This window comes from Periplaneta americana, chromosome 4 (genome assembly GCF_040183065.1).
Source record: "Periplaneta americana isolate PAMFEO1 chromosome 4, P.americana_PAMFEO1_priV1, whole genome shotgun sequence".
NCBI lineage: Eukaryota > Metazoa > Arthropoda > Insecta > Blattodea > Blattidae > Periplaneta > Periplaneta americana.
In genome coordinates this window covers 119,679,211-119,705,594 of record NC_091120.1, presented here as the reverse complement: position 1 = coordinate 119,705,594, position 26,384 = coordinate 119,679,211, and the positions used below count along the sequence as shown (strand labels likewise).

General features: G+C 34.1%; 1 protein-coding gene across 1 annotated transcript in view; it reads left to right on the top strand.

The window, feature by feature from the left end:
• The window catches only part of LOC138698153 (alpha-tocopherol transfer protein-like), a 219,993-nt gene extending 197,761 nt beyond the window's left edge, over positions 1-22,232 (top strand). The window contains exons 4-6 of the mRNA XM_069823895.1: positions 15,681-15,791; positions 19,157-19,262; positions 22,018-22,232. Coding sequence (XP_069679996.1) covers positions 15,681-15,791; positions 19,157-19,262; positions 22,018-22,118 — 318 coding nt within the window. The 3' untranslated portion in view covers positions 22,119-22,232. The remainder of the gene's footprint in view (positions 1-15,680; positions 15,792-19,156; positions 19,263-22,017) is intronic.
• The last annotated feature ends 4,152 nt before the right edge of the window (positions 22,233-26,384 follow it).

Below are 26,384 nucleotides of genomic sequence, written 5' to 3'. Positions count from 1 at the left end.
GAATATTGTACGAAATGGAAATATAAAAATTGGAGATTTATTCTTCGAAGAGGTGGAAAAATTCAAATATCTTGGAGCAACAGTAACAAATATAAATTACACTTGGCAGGAAATTAAGCGCAGAATAAATATGGGAAATGCCTCTTATTATTCGATTGAGAAACTTTTGTCATCTAGTCTGCTGTCAAAAAATCTGAAAGTTAGAATCTATAAAATAGTTATATTACCGGTTGTTCTGTATGGTTGTAAAACTTGGACTCTCACTTTGTGATAGGAACACAGATTAAGGGTGTTTGAGAATAAGCTTCTTAGGAAAATATTTGGGGCTAAGAGGAATGAAGTTACAGGAGAATGGAGGAACTTACACAACGCAGAACTGCACGCACTGTATTCTTCACCTGACATAAATAGGAACATTAAATCCAGACGTTTGAGATGGGCAGGACATGTAGCATGTATGAGTGAATCCAGAAATTCATGTAGAGTGTTAGTTGGGTGGCCTGTGGGAATAAGATCTTTGGGGAAGCCGAGACGTAGATGGGAGGATAATATTAAAATGGATTTGAGGGAGATGGGAAATGATGGTAGGAACTGGATTAATCTTGCTCAGGACAGGGACCGATGGCGGACTTATATGAGAGCGGCAATGAACCTCCGGGTTCCTTAAAAGCCATAAGTAGGCCTAAGTAAGTGAAAGATGCGAAAAATGGCTTAAAGTGATTTCATGCCAAGACTTTGTTCCTAAAGCAACTCCCATCTTCAGTCGTTTGTAGTTTACATTTCAGGGAAGAAGATTATTCTAATAATGGGTAATTTAGTAAATCCAAGTGCTGTGCCAACAATATTCCCTCATTATCCTAGGTATAAAGTGACAGATATGAAAAGACCACGACGAACAATTACTAATGCTGATCTCCCTCCGCACAAGAAACTTAAATCTTTTAGTAATAAATGGTTTTTCACTATTTGAACAAGATGTTCCGAGTGGCTCAGCATCAGTTAATGATATTTCCTTTTTGCCAGTTGAAAATTACCATAAAGCGACGCAAACAGATGCTGTCAACATTGACGAGCTAAAAAGAAATATTAACAGATCGCATGTGAAAATTACACGACTTAATTAGTGTTACAAGAGAAGGAAGATGATATAACAAAAACAACCGAAAAATTCCAACTACTTGAAAGAGATCCATTACATAAAGAACTGGAAAATGTAAAGAAAGAGGCCGATGAAGGCAGTATTCATGCAAAATTTATTCTAGATCAGCTGTCTAATCATCGAAAGAGAATACAAAACAAGAATAGGCCTATATTAGAAAATTTGTGTTCGGAAATTGAGCCATTACTATGTAGACGCCCTTTCATGGAATGCTAATTTGTGATGAAGACGGCCAAAAACGACTTGCTAATATCATTACTGTGAAATTTGTTAGGTCACTTCTAGATACCATTGCAGCAGCTTTAACTGAAAAGCTTGTTCCTTCGAAGAATGCGGCTTATAATCCCCTGAGTCGCAAGATCTTGAAACTATGATTCTTGAATCTGCAATATCAAGTGGAATGTATCGGTGCAGTAAGTGAAATTATAAAACTTAGTACAAGTTATAGTAAATAATTACCCAGTGATTACTTTGAAACATCGCAGTTTAGCCTAGGGGTGCTACCCAGTGAATGAACTACAAAATTACGCCTCTGTCATCATGTTACTTAAACTGAACAGGTTATTAGGGGAGAATCGGGTAGTATCGGACAGCGGGTAATATCGGACAGTGAGTTTCTTTCATCTATCACACGATGATAGTACCTGATTGACATGGTTACGTTTTTGTGACGTCGCATAGAGAAACGTAACCATGTCATTCAGGTACTACCATATGGTGGTAGATGAAACAAATGCACTGTCCGATATTACCCGATGTCCGATACTACCGACTCTCCCCTATGTGTTATCTTCCCTGCTTTTAAACTCATGCTTTTACCATAATTAACAGAACTAAACATAATAATACTTATTATTGTCTTATTTATTATTTATAAGTGTTATTATTACTCTTTAATCCTTTATTTTAATTCATATTGAGTATTTCTTCTGTGGATCTTGATAAAGAACATCATGTAATTATACTGGGGGTGCAACAAACAGCCTAGAGAGGAACCTCAATTATTCAATTAATGGAGACATACACAACATTGCATGGAAGAGTGGCCATACGAATGTGGGTTATGTGAACCTTTTCCAGACGCATGACAAGCCGTGGATGAATAGGAGGGTTGAGAGTGTAAATCTGCGGATTGACTTGGCTCAGTTGGAGAGGGACATGGCCCACATTAATATTATAGACACATCCTCCATTGTAAGAGAAGAATACACTAATCATGGACTGCATTTGAATTCTCGAGGCAAGGACTCGCTAACTCGTCTCATTGCTGACAGTCTTCAATGTGACCATGGTAAGTGTGACAATAAAATTCCTGTTGTAATCCGTCATACGGCTTGTCCTTTTTTAAGATAAATAAAAAAGTCAAAATAATAATAATAATAATAATAATAATAATAATAATAATAATAATAAACAGAATCACAAATCGTAATACAATCAACATTCAGTGTACTCCATAAGAAATATAAGAAATAAGACTGATGAACTCCTTGCATCCTTTAAATCCGAATATGCTATGTATTACCGAACACCATATTTATGAAACAACAGGAAATATTGTCTCTCTCTCACTGGAAGGATATAAATTAGGTGCTAGTTACTGCAGACAAATTCTTGAGGATGGAGGCGTGAGTGTATTTCTCAGATCTGACCTTAATTTCAAAAATATTGATCTTTCACATTTTTGCAAAGACAGGGATTTAGAAATTTCTGCTGTTGAATTAGAAAATGAAACATAAAATTTCATTATAATATGTCTATATAGAGCACCATCTGGAGACTACGAAAATGTTATTCATTTATTGGAAAAGACACTAGAATACTTACAGAAATTGAAACGTGAATGCATTATTTGCGGAGACATCAATGTCGATTATCTAACAGAAAGCAATAGGAAAGATCAACTAAATTCATTGCTAGAATCTATCAATTTAATTTACACAGTACATTTTCCGACGAGAATACAAGGGAATTCAGCTACTGCAATAGACAACATATTCATTGGAAAAGAAAAAATAGGTATATCTCAAACAACACCAATAATTAATGGTCTTTCGGATCATGATGCTCAACTCCTAAGTATAAATATTAACACATCATCAAAAAAACCAACTAAAGAGAGATTCAGAAATATAAACAGGGAATCATTAAATAATTTTGAAATAAATCTTAAAAATGAAACATGGGAATCAGTATATAGTCAAAGTGATATGAACAGTAAATTCAACGCGTTTCATAAAACATTTCTAAATATTTTTGAATCTAGTTTTCCTGTAAAGTATAAAAATGAAACAATATGCAACAACAAATGGATTACACAAGGTATTAAAATCTCATCAGAGAGGATATGGAATTGAACGGGTTACATCTATGCTTGTCTATGCGGATGACGTGAATATGTTAGGAGAAAATCCACAAACGATTAGGGAAAACACGGGAATTTTACTGGAAGCAAGTAAAGAGATAGGTTTGGAAGTAAATCCCGAAAAGACAAATTATATGATTATGTCTCGTGACCAGAATATTGTACGAAATGGAAATATAAAAAATGTAAATTTATCTTTTGAAGAGGTGGAGAAGTTCAAATATATGGGAGCAACAGTAACAAATATAAATGATACTCGGGGGGGGGAATTAAACACAGAATAAATATGGGAAATCCCTGTTATTATTCGGTTGAGAAACTTTTATCATCCAGTCTGCTGTCGAAAAATCTGAAAGTTAGAATTTATAAAACAGTTATATTACCGGTTTTTCTGTATGGTTTTGAAACTTGGACTCTCACTTTGAGAGAGGAACAGAGACTACGGGTGTTTGAGAATAAGATTCTTAGGAAAATATTTGGGGCTAAGAGGGATGAAGTTACAGGAGAATGGAGAAAGTTACACAACACAGAACTGCACGCATTGTATTCTTCACGTGACATACAGTAATTAGGAACATTAAATCCAGATGTTTGAGATGGGCAGGGCATGTAGCACGTATGGGCGAATCCAGAAATGCATATAGAGTGTTAGTTGGGAGGCCGGAGGGAAAAAGACCTTTAGGGAGGCCGAGACGTAGATGGGAAGATAATATTAAAATGGATTTGAGGGAGGTGGGATATGATGATAGAGAATGGATTAATTTTGCTCAGGATAGGGACCAATGGCGGGCTTATGTGAGGGCGGCAATGAACTTCCAGGTTCCTTAAAAGCCAGTAAGTAAGTATTAAAATCTCATGCAAAACCAAGAGAGCAGAAACAGTAATGATGCAAACTTAAAACAATATTATAAAAATTATTCAAAAATATTACACAAAGCAATCCAAAACGCTAAAGAATTACACTATAATACAACAATACAAAACTCTGATAATAAAATCAAAACAACTTGGAACATAATTAAAAACGAAAGTGGACGATCAAAAAGTAAAGTAACAAACTATACCCTTATATCTAACAATACAAAAACGTCAGACCCAAATGAAATTGCAAATATAAACAAATATTTTCTTACAATAATTGATAACCTCAACATCCCCCAAGATAATGTTACTAACAGTTTAGATTCTTTAACACAATATTTTCCGACAAAATTCCCAAATATTCAAATATTTCCAACTAACAAAAAAGAAATAAATGCAATTATTAAAAACCTAATGTCAAAATACTCCTCAGGGTATGAAGAAATAACAAGCAACATACTAAAAGCGAGTTCACATATTATAGCTGGGCCATTAAGTTATTTATGCAACTACTCAATGTTCAATGGTATATTCCCCAAGAGATTAAAATATTCAGTGGTTATTCCTATCTTCAAAAAGGGAGAAACAAAGTCTCCAGAAAATTACAGGCCATATCACGTCTACCAGTCTCCTCCAAAATATTTGAAAAAGTAATGTATAAAAGATTATATCATCATCTAGAAAGATACAACATTTTAGTCCCAAAACAATTTGGATTTGGGAAAAATAAAGGCACGGAAAATGCAACATTTAGTTTAACTGACAAATCTTGGAAAGCATGATGAAATGTTCAGATAGTCAATATAATATGATATAATATAACATAATATTGTTTTATTAATTCAGTCTAATTTACATATCACAAATATAAAAAGTCAATGACACTTACCCATGTAAGTGATCATTGTGTATTATACAAATTATAAAATTAAGCAAACGTTTTCGCCCTTTGGCATCATCAGGCTTTTTTACATACAATATCTTGTACAGTTGTCAAACAAAAAGTGGCCGCACTCGTGAACAGCGAATATTTTCAAAGTCCACTTCGGGTCGCGGCGATGTTACACGATGCATGTGCTTGTACAAGCAGTTCCGGAACTATGAAAGTGTTCCATGTCTGCGCCTCGTAGACCAGCGGTAGAGTACTTGTTTAATGATTCAAAGGCTGTGGGTTCGGGCCTTCTTCAAGTTTTCATTTTATTTTTTAATCGTTATTTAGCGATGTAAATGATACTCAAATTATCATTTATATTCAGTTATCTTTCTTTATGGATATCACGTTATTTATATTTTGTTATCCTTCTTTAGAGATATGAATAAAATTCAAGTCATCATTTGTATTCTGTTATCGTTTTATAATGATACGAATAATAATTATTATTATTGTATCTCCAATGGGGGTTAGCCCTATTTTACATATGTATGTTAGGGCTATAGTTTTATACACAAAAAAGATAAGCATAAAGAGAAATGGAAAAGAAAATTAAATTAGCTTACGCGATGTAAACAAAACATAAACAATCCGTAAATTAGGCATTGCGATTGCAAAACAACTATCAGTTATCAATTTGAAACATACAAAAACATTAGCAACACACATATAGGTACGTAACACTTCTATAACACAAATATGCAGCTTTCCGTACCATACATCATAAATTAATAAACAATAGTCACACAAACACAATCAAACTATAATTACGACATTGCGACGACATCAAGCATCCCATAACTGACTCACATACATAACAAATCAAGCATCCGTTGCAACACATACACTTCAACATAGTAACCACACTTTTAAAAGTTACAAATTTGGCTCCAAGAAGAATAAATAGGACACTGTTACTAATTACTATTCTTCTACAATTTCTTAAATACATCTGTAATAAATCTGTGAAATTCCGATATGAATAATATTCACGTTTTATGTATTGTCATCGTTCTTTAGCGATATAAATAATATTCAAGTTATCATTTATATTCTGTTTTCCTTCATTAGCATTATAAAATAATATTCAAGTTATTTATATTGTTATTGTTCTTTCGCAATATAAATAATCTGTATTTTATGTAAGTAATTATTATAACACAAATAACCATCTTTCTTTGTAAAATAGGTTATTTTATTTAGATAATTGAATACGTATTATATAATATATTATATTAATTAAACAAGCCGATATTTATCATTTATATTCTGTTATCGTTCTTTAGTGATACTGTATAAATAATATTCTAGTTATTTATATTGTAATCGTTCTTTAGCGATATAAATAACATAAATTTAATATTAGGTTTGGAAAAACCCAGTTGCATAATACTGGTATTAGTTTTTATTTTTGTATTATTACATTATACTATCTTGAACCACAATAAAATGAAAGGGAGTAACGAGGAATTGAACCTGAGACGTTGACATCTAAATTCCGACGTTCGTCCGCTGAGCTACGAGGGCAAAAGTGTGGAAACATTTTCGGAAAAATTGGTCCAATCACACTCTAAGATTTACTGATGATTCGTAGAAGCTAGTCCAGAATGCGGGGGGCAAAGGCTAATTGAGATTTCCCGGTCTCTGATCGGGTCAAACATCCTGATAGAATTAATATTTAACCCTTGCCGTGACTTTCGGTGAAGTCCGGAGGGCCAAATTAGTCAAATCCACTTTCCTCATCTCCACGCTTGGACCCCCTGGAATTTAATAAGATGCGAAAGAGATAGTGGTGTGCGGAAAGCAACGGGATGTTACCGCATTTAGGCCTATCCTTCCCAAGAAAAACTGCAAACATGAACAAAGGAAGCTTTTAATAGAAGAAGAAGGATCTTCTGCGGACCTCTGGAAAAAGAACTAAGGAAGAGACTAGTGAAGTGCTTTGTGTGGGGTGTGGCATTGTATAGGGAAGGAACATAGATATTACGACGAAATAAAGAGAAACGAATTGAAACATTTGAAATGTGGATGTGGAGAAGAACGGTGCGTGTGAAGTGGACAGACAGAATAAGAAATAAAATTGTGTTTGAAAAAGTGAGTGAAGAAAGAATGATGCTGAAACTGATTAGAAAGAGAAAAAGTAATTGGTTGGGTCTCTGGTTGAAAAGAATAATAGACGACATTAGGATATGTGGATCATATGCGGAGACTAAGAGGAAGGCAGAAAATAGGAAAGATTGGAGATTGCTGGGTTTGCAATGAAAGACCTGCCCATGGACAGAACACTTATGTATATTTGTTCAGAATGCCTGGAATATCGTGTCTAAGAACAGTCGCTACTTGCAAAGACTAGTCAATTCCATGCCCACTCGACTGCAAGATGATCGAGATAAGAGGAAGATAGACTAAATATTGAATTGTGGCTTTTTGTTTTGTTTTTTGAACGCTTAATTGTTTGAATGTTTTAAGGCCGACGCCAGTAAATTTGTTTTGTTTATGCCACGAAAGATATTTTTATTGAGAATAAAATCTTTTTTCTTTCCATTTGCAGCCACAATATCATAATGATAAAGTTATGGCATAATATATTAATGAACCTGATGTTAATTACTAAAATAATCGTAAAAGAGAAAGGAGGCATTATGTATAGTTTGTCTCTCTCAAAAACAGAACAAAAAAGAACATAAAAAGCACGAGGTTGTAGTCGAACGCAGGACCTCATGAATAAGAGGCCTGAATGCTACCATTACGCTATCGAATAACACACAGAATACTTCAATTATAACTGTAGATATCAGGCAACGTGGTCCAACAACATGTAACATCGCCTGTCTCCGAATTGTAGCGAAGATACCCGAAGGGAACTTCGTTTCAGGAGAGCGGCCACTTTTTCTTTTGACAGCTGTACATTTTGTCTCTTATTGTGGAACAAATGATTAATCACAACAACAAAAAAGGGTTGTGATTAATCATTTATTCCACAATAAGAGACAAAATGTACAAGATATTGGTAAAAAAAGCCTGATGATGCCCGAAGGGCGAAAACGTTTGCTTAATTTTATAATTTGTATAATACACAATGATCACTTACATGGGTAAGTGTCATTGACTTTTTATATTTGTGATATGTCAATTAGACTAAATTAATAAAACAATATTATATTATATCACATTAACTGACAAAATTTTGGAGGCAGTTAGTAAAAAATAACAAGTTGGAGGGATTTTCTGTGATTTGTCCAAACCCTTTGACTGTATAAATCATAAAATGCTGCTAGATAAATTAGATTATTATGGAATTAAAGGTGTTGTACACCAATGGTTTTACTCATATCTCATAGATAGGAAACAGAAAGTCGAAATAAATACATCTATGAAATCTGCCTCGGCATGGGGAACTATTAATAATGGAATTCCTCAAAGATCAATATTAGGTCCCCTACTTTTTCTAGTGTTCATAAATGATCTTGCCCCCCTAATAAAAGATGTTGATCATCCTATATTATTTGCAGATGACACAAGTATAGTAATTACAGCCAATAACTCCAACACATTCCAATCTTCAACAGAGGAAATTCTCTTCAAAATATGTGACTGGTTCTCAGTCAATAAATTAATATTAAATTGTAACAAAACTAATATAATTCAATTTAAATCCTGTCCAAATTCAACCTCGCAAATTTCTAGAGCAATAATTAAAAATAGATCCCTATTAAAAACAACAACAACCAAATTTCTTGGCTTAAAAATCGATAATGTGTTAAAATGGAAAAAATCATGTTAAAGAAATTACCCCCAAACTAAATTCAGAATGTTTTGCTATTAGATCTATGCAAAAGACAGTAAATATCAAAACCTTAAAAACAACATACTTTGCATACTTTCACTCGGTAATGAGTTTTGGAATAATATTTTGAGGAAATTCCACAGATAGTAACAGTATATTCCTATTACAAAAAAAGAGTAATTAGAATAATAGTAGGTGCCAAATCTAGGGAATCTTGTAGGATTATTTTCAAAAAACTACAAATAATGCCCATGGCTTGTCAGTATGTCTTTTCTTTAATAATCTTCCTCTTATGTAATCGTGAAAGCTTTGTAACTAATTCAACAGTTCATAGCATAAATACACGTCAAAAAATGACTTTCATACTACATCGGCAAGTCTATCTTGCTGTCAAAAAGGAGTGCGTTATATGGCAGTAAACATTTTTAATAGCCTCCTTATCGATATAAAAAATGAAACTCAAAACATAAGATTATTTAGGGCCAAATTAAAGAAGTACCTAATTTCTCACGCCTTCTATTCTGTAGGTGAATTCATGACATTCAATAACGCTTCATGAAATTGATACTAAAACTATGTGTTGTACTAGTAGACTATATTGTAAATCTCTTCTGTATATATTTCATCTAGACTGTGACTATAAATTAAGACTTTATAATAGTATTAATTTTTTTGCCTTGTTCCATATTCTAGCTGTGAAGCAATGTATGGATACCATGGAATGTTAATAAATACAATAAAATACCAAGCTTGGCAGACAGCGCCTCGTGGTGGAATTGTGAAATTAACCAACTTCAGAATAAGTTTACTATTGTCAAGGCCGTATACAGAGAAGCAAAGGGGGCATCAAGTCTGCCGTGACTGTAGAGGTGACATTTAGGCTCCCATTCTCATACATCACTTGGTTTCCATGGTAACGTGACGTCACGCATTAAAGAAAGATTGTGTGAGTGAAGTGCGTTTCTGAGTCAGTTACGGAGAACTGTCAGACTTCTTGTAGGTGGAGAAACCAGTTTGCAGATCTAACGGTAGAGAAGGGTCGAAGCTAGTCTCCAAAACCGGGGGCTATTGTTTAAGGGCTGTGAAATTTTAGAGTATGTACTACCTGACTCGAGAACAGTATCCTTATTCCTTGTATCCAAGCAGCCACCCCTGTAGCGGTAAATTAGCGGCTCTATGTTATTTTATCGAGAATACACCCCACGACCCCACATACATTCGCAAAGTTAAAGGTCTCCCCACACCAACGCGAAATATTCGCAGCCGAGGCGGCGACGAATATTTCGCTTATACAACGGCAACGAAATTCGCACGTTACCCCACACCGACGCGAAATATTCGCAGCGCTGACGGAGACCAAATTTCGCGTATGAGGAGGAATATCATGTCATAGCTCCTATGATAGTCAATCAATGGCACTGTTATTTTTATGATTGGCAGGTCAATGTCTGAGGAAAGCATGGAACAAATTTTTAAATCAAAATTGTTTTTAAAACGCGGGGGGAAAAAAAGATACTAATTTGGAAGTGATCTGTTCAAAATAGACATTTAGACCTTCAGAAGTGGTTAGCGGTAAACTTTTTTTATTTTTCACGTTAGATGAGGGGTCAAAGCGAATGAAATGTCGAGAAAGAATGGAAATTACTTTTAAAAATTGCCGTTATTCAAAATCTTTACTGGTTTTCAAGTTACGGCGAGTTAAAGAAAAGAGTATTTTTTACTTTACGAAGAACTCAAGACAACCTCTTGTCTGCTAATAAAGAAATCTTTGCTCTGATTTCAAATCCGCTTACAAAATACTTCCATCGCTTAAATTGTTTTAATTACTCGCATGTGTTTTGAAATATAATAATAAATATTAAAATAAATGTAATTAAATATAAATAATGCAATTAAAAATAAATGTAATCACAATATTAAAATAAATATAGTTACAATATTAAAATAAACGTAACTGAAATATTGGAATACATTTAATTCAATTATTAAAAGAAAAGAATCAAAATGGCGAATGATGATACCTAGTATTTAGTCTTAGATGTTGTGCTTGCGGTTGCAAACGTTGTCAAAGAACTTAGAGCTCTGGAGGAGAGAACACATAGAAAAAAGAAAGAAGTGTAGGTGAGAAAGTGAAGTCCACGTAGAAAAATACAAAAGTGCATCAGAAACAAGAAGTTAAAGATATCTGAAAAGATAAATTACCTATGAAACGAATATTCAGAGAATCCTTCATAACATGAATTACCATTCCAGGACATATAAATAATTGAAAATAGTGAAATGAAATAAAAGATCCTTTATTAGTAATATATTTTTTATTCCTACTGAGAGAGATGACATTGAAAGATTCTCGGTCATTTAGCAATTTTCTACGTTCAACAAACTCTTAACGCGATATAAATCATTTTAGTGCCGTGAAATCAATACATTCACAGTTGGAAACAATTATTATACTTTAATTGTCCGCGTTTCTATTGTAATGTAATCTAATAGGCCTACGTCTAAACCCCCTCAATAACATATTTTTCATGTTTTTTTTTTTTTTCATCATTAGATACAAAAAGAAAACCATACTGACTTTTATTAAACTTTTTAGCAAACTAATACTCCCTTGAATGTATAATGGCTACATTCACTAAAATGCGCTCTCAACGCAGAAAGTATCATAAAATTCATACAGTAATTGGAGTTCTAAATATATGATCGTGCAAAAATAGTATACAATACACTTATGTTAAGTGCGTAACAAAATCTCGAAAACAGAAGAGACTCTACTTCGTCTCGTCTTTTCTAACTTTTCTAATGCGTCCTTCAAGAGAAGGAAGACAGGAGATGGTGCCAAGTCTAAAATCTGGGAGGGGTTTGTCCCACAAGTAGTGATATTCGCGTATAATTAATAAAGTTATCCTGTTTATGTGTAAGTGTAAGTGTGAAGCAGTATCTGCTAGGTATAGATTTTTGCTAATTTTTTCGGCGATGTATGAAATGGAGGGGGAAATGAACTGGCCACCCTACTCCATTATCTCCTGGCCTAGTTGTCTCATAAGTGGTGCCTTCTTGGTATCATTTGTGAGGTTCAGACTTTTCTTCGGAAAATTGACTAAACAACAATCTATAATATTGTATTTAAAATTTAAAAATTAATTGCAAGTCAGTTATTTTAACATTATGTAGACAAATATCGCATAATAAAATAAAAATATTAGCTTAAGTCCAAAACATTGATTATTATTGATTGAGCTGTAGTGACACCAAACGCGAGTACTAATGTTAGGAGATACAGCGCGAATCCGTAAGGTTTAATGAAAACAATTAATAGGCCTATTTGTGTTTATTGAAACAACTCTTCTGTACTAGCTAATACAAAAGTTCCTAGAGTATTTCATAGGAATAAAATATGAATGAGAATATTTTTGACAAAAAAATTACTGTTAAATATAGGCTTATATGTTTGCTTTTAAGAATGAAACCTTTCTTAAACCAAGAAAATTATTAACTTTGAACTATTAAACCTTAGTAAGATGTTAAATGACGCAAAGTTCATATAGGTAGGTTCTCTATAAATATATTTCTGTACTAAGCAATGCTTTGATATTCTGAAAGACTGATAAAAGTCAACAAAGATGCGAATATGAAATCATTCCTTATAGACAGGTCGTATATATGCTAGAATTTTTCTCTTAAGATATGTTAAAGATGTGAATAACTTACCACTTTCATTAAATTCCAATTGGATTGCATCTCACATTGCCCTTTTCCCTTACTTACTTTAATCCTCTAGAATAAATAGTATAAAACTGGATATTTCCTTACAATTTCTCACAGAACACTATCAAAAAATTCGCGGCGGCAGCGAAAAAAAACCGCTCAGGCGACGAATCTAAATTTCAACGCTGCAGATTCGCAGCCGTCCGGCGATATTTTCGCGTCGATGTGGGCACACTCATATACCGCAATGTACTCTGAGACAGTGGCAACTCTGCGAAGCGAAACATTCGCAACCGCTGCGAATATTTCGCGTCGGTGTGAAAGTTGTTTTCCGCAGCATGTATTATTTCTTCTCGTGAGCTCATGAGCTTGCCAGTTTTGTTCCAGCTATTATATTTGAAAGTTTAACGCGCATGTAAATGTACACATGTAGTTTAATACTGTGTACATATATATTAACTTATTATTTAATGTATTTAGAGTAGTCATAAGTGTATACAGTATATTAATCCTACATCGTAGTATATATTATAGGTTTAATCACTATATTGCTATTATACAAATACTTAAGTACCAATACATAGAAAATATTAATAAATGAGTGCAAAATATGTACCGGTACCCCAAAAGACACGATTTGTAATTTATTAAAAATGCCGTTTTGTAGACTTATATATGAGGAGAAAAAAAATGTTTTAAATTCTGGACGACCTACAGTTTCATTTGTTCTTTGTTTTAAAAAGTGCTAAGAAAATAGAGAAGTTATATAAAATAACTTTAAAAAATTCTTTCGATGAAAGAAGCTTTTCTGTTTGAAGAATTTGAAAATTTCACTTGGAATGCTACATCACAGGAGAGACTTTCATCATTAGCTCCATACCTTTGCATAGAGATACACTGTCCACCCTGAGTTAAAGTCGGACATTTTATGAAGACATCATCGACAGGTTTGAGTGAGTCCTGAAATAAATTAATTTCCTGTTTGCATGTGTTCTAGAACTATTAAAATTGCACGCAGTTTACGAATAGTAGGCCTACTCATTATATTGGTAAAACTGTTTATGCATTTGTGTATGTGAACAGCACTTCACCTATTTTTTTTTTTACAGCGAGCCACTACTGGTATTATGTATGAATATTGCAACCATATGAGAAACTGAATTTGAGGAAGATTGTGACGTGGAGTTTCTACAGTAATTCCCGAAGCATTTTTCAAAGGGAACCTACAAGAAAATATCATATCTAGGCTATGCTGACTTTTGTTACAAGTTTACGTATGCAACAAAATGCTGCTATTCAACAAAACTATGCACTAACTCAACAAAATTTACCTTAAATACAGTATGATACATTCTTTTTGTTTTTTCTTTTGTTTGTGCAATTATATGCAGAACAAAAAGAGGCATATTTTTATGCTATTTACTCACATTATTATGTTCGTAAGTAACACATTGAAAGGAGACAAAATGATTCACTGGAAGTCCCACAAAATGGCTGCCGTATTTCGTTTTGGCACCATGCGGAGCGCTGTATAAGCTAAGCTAGCCGCTCTATAGATTAGGCTCTATGTTAGCCCGTTGATAAATCCTTAGCCAGGTCATATACAGTGGAATCCTCGTGGTATAATTATTTCAAACAGCCATGGCATTACAATTGAGACAGGGAAATCAAAAACTCCTTAATTCCAATAAACTAAATTTTACAGGAGAGAGAGAAAACTTATCATCTGTCTTACTAGCTCTAAATATTATACATTTACCTATTAATATTGTGTAAAATTACATTCTTTATCTATTAAATACTTCAAAACCTAAATTGTTACATTATCTTACACTACAATTTGAAATAAACACTGCTGAAGCTAGTGGCTTTCTGACTTCCACAATGTGTGAATTAAGAAAAGTGAATAAATATGAGCCACGTGAAGAAAAAAGATAAGTATATCATAATTCCCTTATGAAACATTGGAATATACGAGAAAATGGAAGCTTATTATTAAGATTGACATTGTTACATTTTTTTTTTTTTTTTTAACTTTCAAATATATGAGACAGAAAATCACAAATTACCATAAAGCATATCAAAATACACAAAACCACAAACAATATTAAAATGTTAACACTGTCTGATTCATGTTACAGATTCTGTTTTTTCTCTCACTATCATGTTCTTCCTGTGCATCTAGATTATTATTTTATTACTGTCTGCAAACAGAGTTAGGTAATACATCCTACTTTCCTCAGAAATAAACTGCATTAAATTTTGCAAGTCCTTTTGCTTTCTTCTTTCAATGGCAATGCTGAATACACTATTAAATTGGGGAATGATGCATCTGTATTGAGTTTCTGGAAGTTACATCGACTCCATATTGTGCCTTTCATAGTCTTGCTTACATGGATTTCTGAATACCGTACCATTTTACTCAGCTGGTTGAGCGATAGTGTTGCCACCTACCGGGAAATTAATCTTGGAATGCAAAAACTCTCTTATTCCATGAAGTAAGTCGAGTTCTGACTTCCACGAGTTTTAAAACAGACCCCAGAATGCAGATGAATGTCGAAATTAGTGCATTCTTGCCTTACACGCATACGGGACAAACTAAAAAGCACCATCCAGTCCATAACTCAATTTTGTCAAAATGCTGATCTCCCTGTCTCAATTACAGAAAACAAGCTATACTTCAGACGCCATTCAAATCCTCGATCTTTACTTTCACTGAATCAAATGTGCGCCATAATACTGCACTGTCAGTAGTATAACATTTACCACAATAAATCCGTATAATTTACAGGTATTTGGTGATCTAATGAATTAATATTGTTATTGCATGTTCTTTGCTGAATAACTCGTTTGTTTGTATTTATTTCAGGGAGGAATGCCTGTTCGAATGAAAGCCATTCATGTTGTGAACGTATCACCTGTTGCTGATTATTTTATGTATCTCATAAGACCTTTCCTAAGTAAGGATCTACTGAACCTGGTAAGCAATTTTACCTTATAATTGTCAAGATAACATTAGATTATTTTATGTATCTCATAAGACCTTTCCTAAGTAAGGGTCTACTGAACCTGTTAAGTAAATTTTACCTTATTATTTATTGTCAAGATACGTACCATTGCTTACAAGTTCATAAGCTGCACATGAACCTTCGATATACAGATAACACCGTTCTGCATTTCAGAACTTATTTTCTGTTTTTTTTTCAATCTGATAGGCGATTCTAAACGGATTTTTTGTGCTGAATTCGAAAATAACCTCCATTTTCCCCATCACGTCAGGTTTTCAGACAATTCATGAATAACTAGAAATGAAATTATGGCTTTGTGAAAAGTCATAAAAATTATTTTCAACAAGAATTTTGTGAGAAAAACTAGGCTACAATTTGCTATTTTTCACTAATTAATCATTAATTAATATTAATTAATAATCATAAGCACTTGCATAACCTTACCTCAATATTGCACTTCAAATTTTCTCCTTCTTGACCTCCTCGCATGTTGTTCAGAGCAGTCCCTTTTTATCACTCAGCAATAGTCCGCAATGTTTCCATTATGAAACAAAACACCTTTAAGACTTTTCTGAGAAGAATCTATGAAGAACCTCCGCTCTTTGGAATTATAGTTTATGTTATAAAATTTTAAGACGGCAAGGATGTCTTGGAAATACACTAAATTTTCTTCTTCAGCAAAAAGAGGGACAAGTTCCTTCTGACGATGCCAGTACCATGAAAAATGTGTACCTTCAGCCAATACTTTCTTTTCTTTTAACCTAGAACCTAATAGTTCTGCTGATTATTTAGGCAAATTTAAGTCCCTCACTAAATCATTAAGCTCATTTTGATTAAAACATCTATCATCACCAGTATTGCCTGGTTCATAAGTATGATCCACTGAAGATTCAGTTTCAGTGCTTCTGGTTCCAGATGGCATTATATCTGATTCAGGGGGTAGCGGAACGGGAATATCAGGACCATGAGGTATGGGCCGAATGGCAGAGGGAATGTTAGGATATAGAATATATTTCTTGTTTTTAGCAGTATATCCAGCTACCTTAACTGTACAAAAATAACAATTGTCTCCATGATTTGTAGGGTCCCTCCAAATCGTAGGGATACCAAAGGGCAATGACTTCCTTTTTCCATTTTTTCAACTCCTCAACTCTTCAACACAACTACGACATACTTTATGGGGGCACCAGGATTTGTCCTGATCTCCTAACTTAATGCCAAAATATTGAAAGTAAGTATTTTTTACAAAAATTGTTATATTCTGTCTCTGTTTTACTAACGTATATGACCGACCCACATATATAGCAAAACAAATTTGAATCATTTACACAACCACGTTTCGACATTTCTATGAAACAACACTATTATGTTATACTCTCGAGAAACATGAGAACTCACACACTTCACTTTTACACGACAACCAACAACACAAAACTGAACCTCTAATTTTAAAACAACTTTTAAAAGGGGATAGGTTTATAAAAGGGGATAGGTTTATTATCTCAGTAAGGAAATCTGTAGCTTCATAAGCTGCATTGCACTTCCATAAATAAATATATATACAGGGACCCTATGTCATTTCTCTAATTCATTGTTAGTTTTAATAGCAATCTCTAAGAGTAAATATTTCCTTCATAATTTTTTATGACATGAGACACTAAACATTTCAACTTCCTGTTTATAGATAACGTTGGGTGCAGACAGATAAAAATCTCCAAGAATAAACAACGGATGTCTTAACCTCGGTTCATTTTAAGGGGAAGGGTACAATTTTGTACATCCCCTAAGGGCGGATACAATCAGTAGATTTTAATAAATATCAAATACAAACATAATGAAATATATTATGATACTTTTAAGTAACAAAGTTTAAATTATAAGCTGTCGTGTCTTTTTAACAAACGACAAGCACACTGTAATATTACTATATTACGAAAAATATTGAAAACATAAAATTTTGAATTGTAAAAAATTCTGACGTGGTACGCGAAAACGGATTTCATTTTTGCAATCAGTGTGAAATTGTGAATCAGAAACGCTCATTTATTTCAAAACAACAAAATCCATACAGAACGGTGTAAGTAATGTGAATAATTCTGGTGTGAGTGATTCTTTGAGTAGAGACCAACAAATAAGTCAAATATTTTAGGTAATACGCATACACAACACTTATAATCATCCCACACAACATGCAGCATTTCGATCCATGATACAGGCTCATCAATATTCCTATGAGCCCTAGACTATAAGGAAGAAATACACACTAGCAAATACATAGCACAGGAAAATGGATAGGCTACAACCCCAATATAATAGACAACATCATAAGAAAGACTAAACGCAATACAAACACAAGAACAAAACAAATACCTCACACTAACACACGAAAACAAGAACACATATAAGATTGCATCATCTTTCAAGAAACTAAAATACAACATTGCATACAGAACACACTACGAAAACATTTTAACACAGAGACAAGACACACAAATAAATACAACTTAACAGGTGTATACAAACCATCATGCAATAGTTGCAACGACTTCTGCATTGGACAGACTGGAAGATCATTTAAAATACGTTACATGAAACATAAATATCATAGCCATAACCAAACCGTACAATTCAACCTACGCAAAACATATCACAAACTTCAATCACATCTACAGCAACATAGACGCTGTCAAGAAAATACTACACATCCAGCCAAAAATTCAGAAACTTGATACTCTAGAAAAATATGAAATTTACAAACATACAAAAACACACCCACAGCACATCCTGAACACTCATCTGAATTTCAAAACACAACCCTTTTCGACAAAATCATGAACACGTCCCACCACAACAGGAAACCTCACTAGACTTCCGACAATGACAGCACCATGTCAAAACTAGTCAGTCAGGTAATTTTTATAATATTAACACTGTAAAGACGTTATTCTTAATCAGTATATATTAATTTTGGATAGTATATTTTGAATATTTTTGTATCGTGATAGGCCTATGCCAAACATTATCGAAACTCTTAATATACTCTTAATCAATAACATTATTTTAATAGTTCTCTTTAAATCAAACTCTCTTCTTCCTGCTAGTAGTTTCATTATAAACAATAGGTAGGCTATGTGCAGAATCTGCCTTTCCGAAATTCATTTTGGTACTCTATGGTACTGCTTATATTTTCAATTGTATAAAATTTTACCATCAATATAAAATTCCTGTATGCGCTTTGGATTCATTTGACAATTTTATTATTTTAAAAGTGGCCACGTCATTAATATTTTAATGTCTCCGGACTGTCATTTTATTTTGTAACTATTTCTTATTGCAGATTCATTTTCACAAAGAAAATAGTGAAACTCTTTATGAACACATTCCAAAGAAGTGCTTGCCTAAAGAATTAGGAGGAGACCTTCCAACAGTAGCAGAATTAGATGGTATGTGTCAGAGGGAACTTACTGACCTATGAAGTAAAATTAATATTTGAAACTTGAATCTTCATCATAATAAACAACAGTTCACATTATAACAGAAGAGAGAAGGCCACTATTCTTTTCACTATTATTAATCTGTGTTTGTTTTTTTTCCAATATAGGCCTATACCTGTTAGATTGTGTTCTTTGCTCTACTTGATCAAGTTTCCTATATTTAAAGGGGTAACTAAATTATCATATTGTGCATAAGAGAATTTTCGTTATATTCATTTAGATTGTGTTCTTTACTCTACTTGATCAAGTTTCCTATATTTAAAGGGGTAACTAAATTATCATATTGTGCATAAGAGAATTTTCGTTATATTCATTTAGAGTAGATAGTCGTACCAAACGAAGTAGCTCATGCGTTCAGCATGGGACTCTCATTCAGGAGGTCCACGGTTCAAATCTCCGGACCGACAAACCTGACTGTGGTTTTTTCGTGGTTTTACACAGTTACTAAGGTAAATACCGGGTTGAAATGTTAATTGCCACGGTTCATTTCCCTTCCTCTTCTCTGTAGAAAAAGAATTTGGACAGACTAAGAAATGAAGCTGTGTTGGAAAGAGTGGATGAAGAAAGAATGATGCTGAAACTGATCAGGAATAGGAAAAGGAATTGGTTGGGTCACTGACTAAGAAGAAACTGCCTACTGAAAGATGCACTGGAAGGAATGGTGAACGGGAGGAGAGTTCGGGATAGAAGAAGAAAGCAGATGGTAGACAGCATTAAGTTATATAATCATATGAGGAAACAAAGAGGAAGACAGAAAATAGGAAAGACTGGAAAAAGCGTGGTTTGCAGTGAATGACCTGCCCTTGGGCAGAACACTAAATGAAATGAATCATATCATTCATCTTCACCATCTCATTCCACAGGCATATTCAGGTCATGACGCATGTCTTCGTCCGCTTACAGGAGGGGTGTCCTCTCCGGAACCGTCTCTGGGTTCTAAGCCTTTCGCAATATCTCTGCCAGGATTCATTCCTTAAGAGCACTCCCGAGGGCACTTAGAAGAGCTGTCGGAATGGATCCTGTGCTGCTTGGTCACCCGCTCATTGGGTGAGCGGGTGAGGGTTCTCATGCGGCCGGTGGGCTGTATACCTCATTTTCATTCATCCCATAATTCGGGGTGCACAATAGGCCCTGTTGAGCAGACGTACTAAAGGAGCATCTCTAACCCGCCCCAAACTACTGCTACTGCTGCTACTACTACTACTACTACTGCTACTGCTACTGCTACTGCTACTGCTACTGCTAGATGTTATGATTTATTTAACGACGCTCGCAACTGCAGAGGTTATATCAGTGTCGCCGGATGTGCCGGAATTTTGTCCCGCAGGAGTTCTTTTACATGCCAGTAAATCTACTGACATGAGCCTGTCGCATTTAAGCACACTTAAATGCCATCGACCTGGCCCGGGATCGAACCCGCAACCTTGGGTATAGAAGACCAGCGCTATACCAACTCGCCAACCAGGTCGACGCTACTGCTAGATAATCGTTGCCAATATTGATTCCCAAGAATTCTGTACCTGTTTTTATTTGTAATTTCCCATTGGTAAAGACTGTAAGCCAATAGTTACAGGTTTTGAAGTGTGATGAGGGCGACAGGTACTCCAGCATTGAAAATGTATAACTATAATAAACGAAGAGGTTATACAAATGAAAGGTATCTAAAATCAAAACAAAAACAGACTCAATTTGTTATCCTAGAACAGGACACTTTACCATGTTGGAAGTTTACGTTCCATATTGTGTTAAAAAACGACACTGAACAGTCATAACATACTTTAATTCAGCTAGATATAATACGCATGTATCCTTCTCATGCAGTGTCGAAATTGTTTACTGAGCTCGACCAAGGTAACTACCTGCAACATGCGCTTGAACGGAATATGGATGAAACTTTAAGAGATTCCTTTTGCGGCTGTGCAGACTGAAAGTGTGTATAATAAATACTTTCCGACATATTTTTCTATTTTGGAGACCCTACTTACATCCGCACATCAGTATACTATAATGGAAAACTACGAAATGCAGTGCCTTTACTTTATTCTAACGATTAAATTCTTGAAGACAGTAGTGTTAAACTGCAATTCATAGTGCAGTTGGAAGAGGAACGAAATTAGATGTGTCGACTCACAATAATATTTATTTAGTATAAATTCAGTATTGCTTTAGACGAGACTTTTGGAATTAATTTTAAACCGTAGTATGAAACCAACTGTGCTAATTTAACTTATCCAATGAAACTCTGTAAAACATAAGTTGCAATTTGGAAACTATCAGGAATAAGATAAAGCTTATATACATTGTCCTATTCTTTTCATAGGTATAAAATTTTTCCTAATAAGAAGTTCACATAACATAAATCGCGTAACGTTAACTGATGTTCAATTATTTCGTTGATTTGTGATCCAAAAGATGGTTCTGTTTGTGGCAATGTCTACTCTATTTCAACTATTCATTTATTTAATTCGTAGAAGACAGTGATTGTGATTGCCAACATTAGAAGAAGATCGCCAAATCTCGACTACCCAAAGTTCTATCAGAAGTACTGTTTATGAATAGGACTTTCAACAAAGTCGAACAGTCGACTTTGAGAAGTCTTCATTCACAGTCTCGTTTATGAATATGACCCTAAACAATGTATAAACATATAAAATTCTCATTTTTACTCTGAATTTGAAACTGTTGTTTTGTTTTATTATTACAGCTATGTATCTAGATCAGTTACGGCAATATCAAGACCATTTTCTAGAACAAGACAAGATCTATCTTGAGAGAGCTAAAAAAATCCAGGGGAAGAAAAAATAGCATTTCTCTCTGTGTTACTTATTGATTAGATTGACTTCATGTTTGTAATGAAAGGAAGACTATGTAGTTCTGAATGGAATAAAAGCAAATTAATTTAATTTAATAATATAAAGTACACGTTATATTGTCATGTAATCTGTAGCATAATGGTGATGGCGACGATGCTGGTGATCTGTTAATTTTATCCTTGATTCTGTTTCTTTACTTATCCTCTTTCAATGCTGCATCTGTTGCTCCTACTTCCTTGAGAAATAGTTGGTTTACATTAGGATAGTAAGCAGTAGAGTACACTAGTCTAATTTTTCTCCAGGTTACCGTGCTCTAACACTTTCTGTAGAGTAACCGTTCACACAAAGCTAGTACTTTGGTAGAGGAAAATTGAACAATGAATGTAGCATGCCGTCGTTGAGCTACTGTAAGAAAGTGCATAAGAATAATTGCAAGTACTTCATCATAAACGAAGTTATGGAAATTTTAGAAGAAGAAACTGCTACAAGAAAAAAATAATATGGGCTAGCAACTGGACTTAAGAAAGGAGACATGGGGTTTATCAGACTACTCTCCGTGAAACAGGACCTGGCTCTATTAGGGGCTAATTTAGGATGCTCCTTGTTAATATTATTATACTATTGTCATTATTATTATTTTATTATTATTAATTGTAATTGTATTTATTATTGTCATTACTGAGTGTAAGTAGTTAGCACTGCCACCGAGTATTTACACATTTGCAGTGTGAATAAATACATACATATGTGGAGCATTAGCTAATCTTGTAAAAGATGATGTAAAAGAATACAAAAATATGTTTCAGAATGACACCTGAGAATTTTGAAACACATTTAGTTAACCCGTTATGTACCACATGCATTCATATTCTTTACATGAATCCAATAATTTTATAGTTTCATTTCCGTCAGTTTTGTAATATTGTAAATAATATTAAAAGCACTGGGTGAATTACGAACAGTCAAGTATCCACCGTCAATAAAATAATATTATAACAATTTTAACAACCACAAAAATATCCGTACCTACACAAACAATACTTGGTACATGTTTCGCACCCGACTATTCTAATCTACGATAATAAAAAGTGTTTACACCGGTACAGTGTTGGTATAATGGTAGTAGAGTACAGTAAGTGGTGTGAGGGGGAAAGGGACAGTAAAGCTGTACTACACCACATGTGCTATCCAGCTATCCACTCCATTCTACTGGATACTATTTTTAGTACTTCTCTACCACTGTCTCAACTCTTCCATCTAGGTGGCCCGAGTTCGATCCCGGCCAGGTCGTGATGGAATTTGTGGTGGACAAAGCAAACATTGCAGAGGGTACTCCCGTCTCCCTTCATCATTACACCAACACTCTCCACTCTCTTCATTTTATTTATCATCTACAATAGTAAAAATAGACTGGGGTGAAGTCTTTAGTAGTATGGGTTTTCGTTACTAATATATGAATGGCTTGGGGCTATGGGCCCCTTGGGTTTATCAGACTACTCACCTGTGAAACGTGACCTGGCTCTATCAGGGGCTGAAGTAGAATGGCCCACCTGTCAGTATCGGATTCACGAATGCCACCCAGACCACCTGTCAGACTTGGACAATCATCGCATGCGTAGGGTCACAATGCAATGGGCCAAATAGTGCCTAAGTCCAGTCCTCGTAAAGCCAGCCAGCCATTATCTCAAAACTGTTTATAGTAAGCTAACAATCGGGATAATAAGTAGGCCTACTCTACTACTCTACTCTATCAGTTACTATTCCAATGTAAACTGGCCTTATTTCATTTTAACATTTTAATATATGGTTTAGAACTGTTTATAGATGTGGGTAGAACGTGCACATAAATTTCACAATTTTTAGCCCGACGAGCTCTGGCTGTTGTAATTCAAAATCCTAATGTTATCGACTTGAATTCCGGTACTCTGAGAAAGAAGCGGGGAAAATAATACCCACAAACAAAATCTATCATCAACATTAACTCCTTCATTATAAACGCACTAAGTTACAAAATATGAGTCTACTGAAAATTTTTAGCAGGTTTGCTCCTCTGCTACTTATTCTAAAGTGCAGTACCTAAATCTTATTTCCAAAGTATGTCAAACCTTAAAAGATTGGGTGATACAGAAAGTCACATATATTTAAAATACAAAATAAAGCGTTCTTGCACCCTCACAGTCACAGTATCATTCCACATTGAAAGCAGGTAACTTCATAAGTATAATGTCTGGAAAGAAATTATGTATTGATTTAAGTATTGATGATGGAAAGAGAACTCTGTATTTGGAAAATAGGAAGAAACTCAAGCCAATAATCGAAATAATCATACTATGTGGACTACAGAGTCTGCCGTTATGTGGTCAAAGAGACCATAGTGAGTTTGATATGACTAAATCCCCAGTAGAGAATGAAGGAAATTTTATAGTTATTCTAAGAGCTCGCGTAAATGCAGAAGATAGTGTGTTCAGGAACCATTTTTCAAGTTGTGGTAGAAATGCTACTTATGTAAGTTAGAATATGCAAAACCAAATCTTGATTAGTCATGTTATCATTTGACGCTATTGTTGGGAATAAATTATTATTATTATTATTATTATTATTATTATTATTATTATTATTATTATTATTATTATTATCACCATATTTGAAAGTAGTAATAGATGTGCATGTAATCAGTTTATGTAACTTAACAAAAATTGTCATTTGCATGAAATTCTCGTATATTTGGCATACGAGAAAACTTTCTTTTTGTACCTCGTATAAACCATTGAAATTCATGTTATTCTTAAACTAAAAGAAAAATACTTTGAGATGTGAACGGTACAAGATGTTTCTCATTTATTTCAGATGAGACTAGTGATGTGTCTTCTGTTGAACAATTTTCTCTTTATGTGCGCAATGTAAAAGATGACAGCTTGAAAGGGTACAACATATAAGGGTGGAAGATAAGGTATACATTAATTGTAGGATGTGATTCCTTGAAATATAACGAACAAAAAAGTATAATACCATTTTGCTCGTTTTTGTGAGGTTTTTGAAGAAATAATACTTTTATGCCGACATTTCGATCGCGAATTTTACGAATACTTTTTAAAATACGATTTAATTTCTTGTATAACAACGAAGAGAACGTTTATTATGTTCACATTGCAACAGTATTTTAATTAGAAAATTCACAGATTTCGAATTAATCGATCGAAGAAACATTGGAAACATTGATTGTCAGGTCACTTACAGAAGGTCTAAAAATCTGGCATCGCTGTCCGGACAGACAGTTTGCCTAGTACTCCCAACTGGTCAGCTATTGTGATGTTTACATTGCATTACCCAGATAAGACTGAATTATTTTTTGTTAAAACAATACGATTTCTTTGCATTAATTATTTAATTGTAATTGATATAACATAACAAAGCTGTTTTTAAATTTTTTATGTTGATAGTATCCGAGATTTTCAATGTCCTATATATAGGACGTCAGTCATATCCCCATGCAAAAGCATTATATGACATAAGTCGTTTTAGCACAAATATATATAAATTGTTTAGCTTAACAATGCATCAAATTAACACAAAATTATAATGTCACTCACACACAATAAGATTATTGTATTTTTCGAGAATGTTTATGGTGTGTGATACGTGATAAAACATTTTACATATACACCAACATCACACTTCACACATATTATTGTTGTCTTTGTGTGACACTGTCTTCATCGAGTTTGTTTTTCTTGAGATACCACAAAATGATTACTTCCAGCAAGCCTTGAATCTTTGTGCTCAGTCTTAGATGAGGAGGTCTACCGCAGTGGTCGTCAGCATTCGCTGAAATGGGTAAAGGTTAAGTGCAGCAGGATTAGGTAGAGAGCATACCCGCCAGCAGCCACAAATGCACCTGTGGGTAAGAGATGATAGCCCGAGAGTGCAGTGAGTTGACGACCGCTGGTGTACCGCTTGACTGTATATGTCGAGCAGTGGATTCGAGAACAAATAAGACAAGACGTTTGCGAAATGCAAGATGATCGAGTTTTTCGTTGGAGTTTATCTTGTATAGCTACCATGCATTTTGTTCTGCTACGTCAATGCAGACTAAAATACCATTTCTTGCTTCTAATAGATGTTTTGTACAGATTGATGTTTTGGTCCACCCATATTTTTGTTGTACTAATATATGATATTGGGCTATTTCACTGATATTTTCTTCTTCAGATTTCTAGAGTATCTTGAAACTGTGTGCACGGAAATTGAAAAATATAGT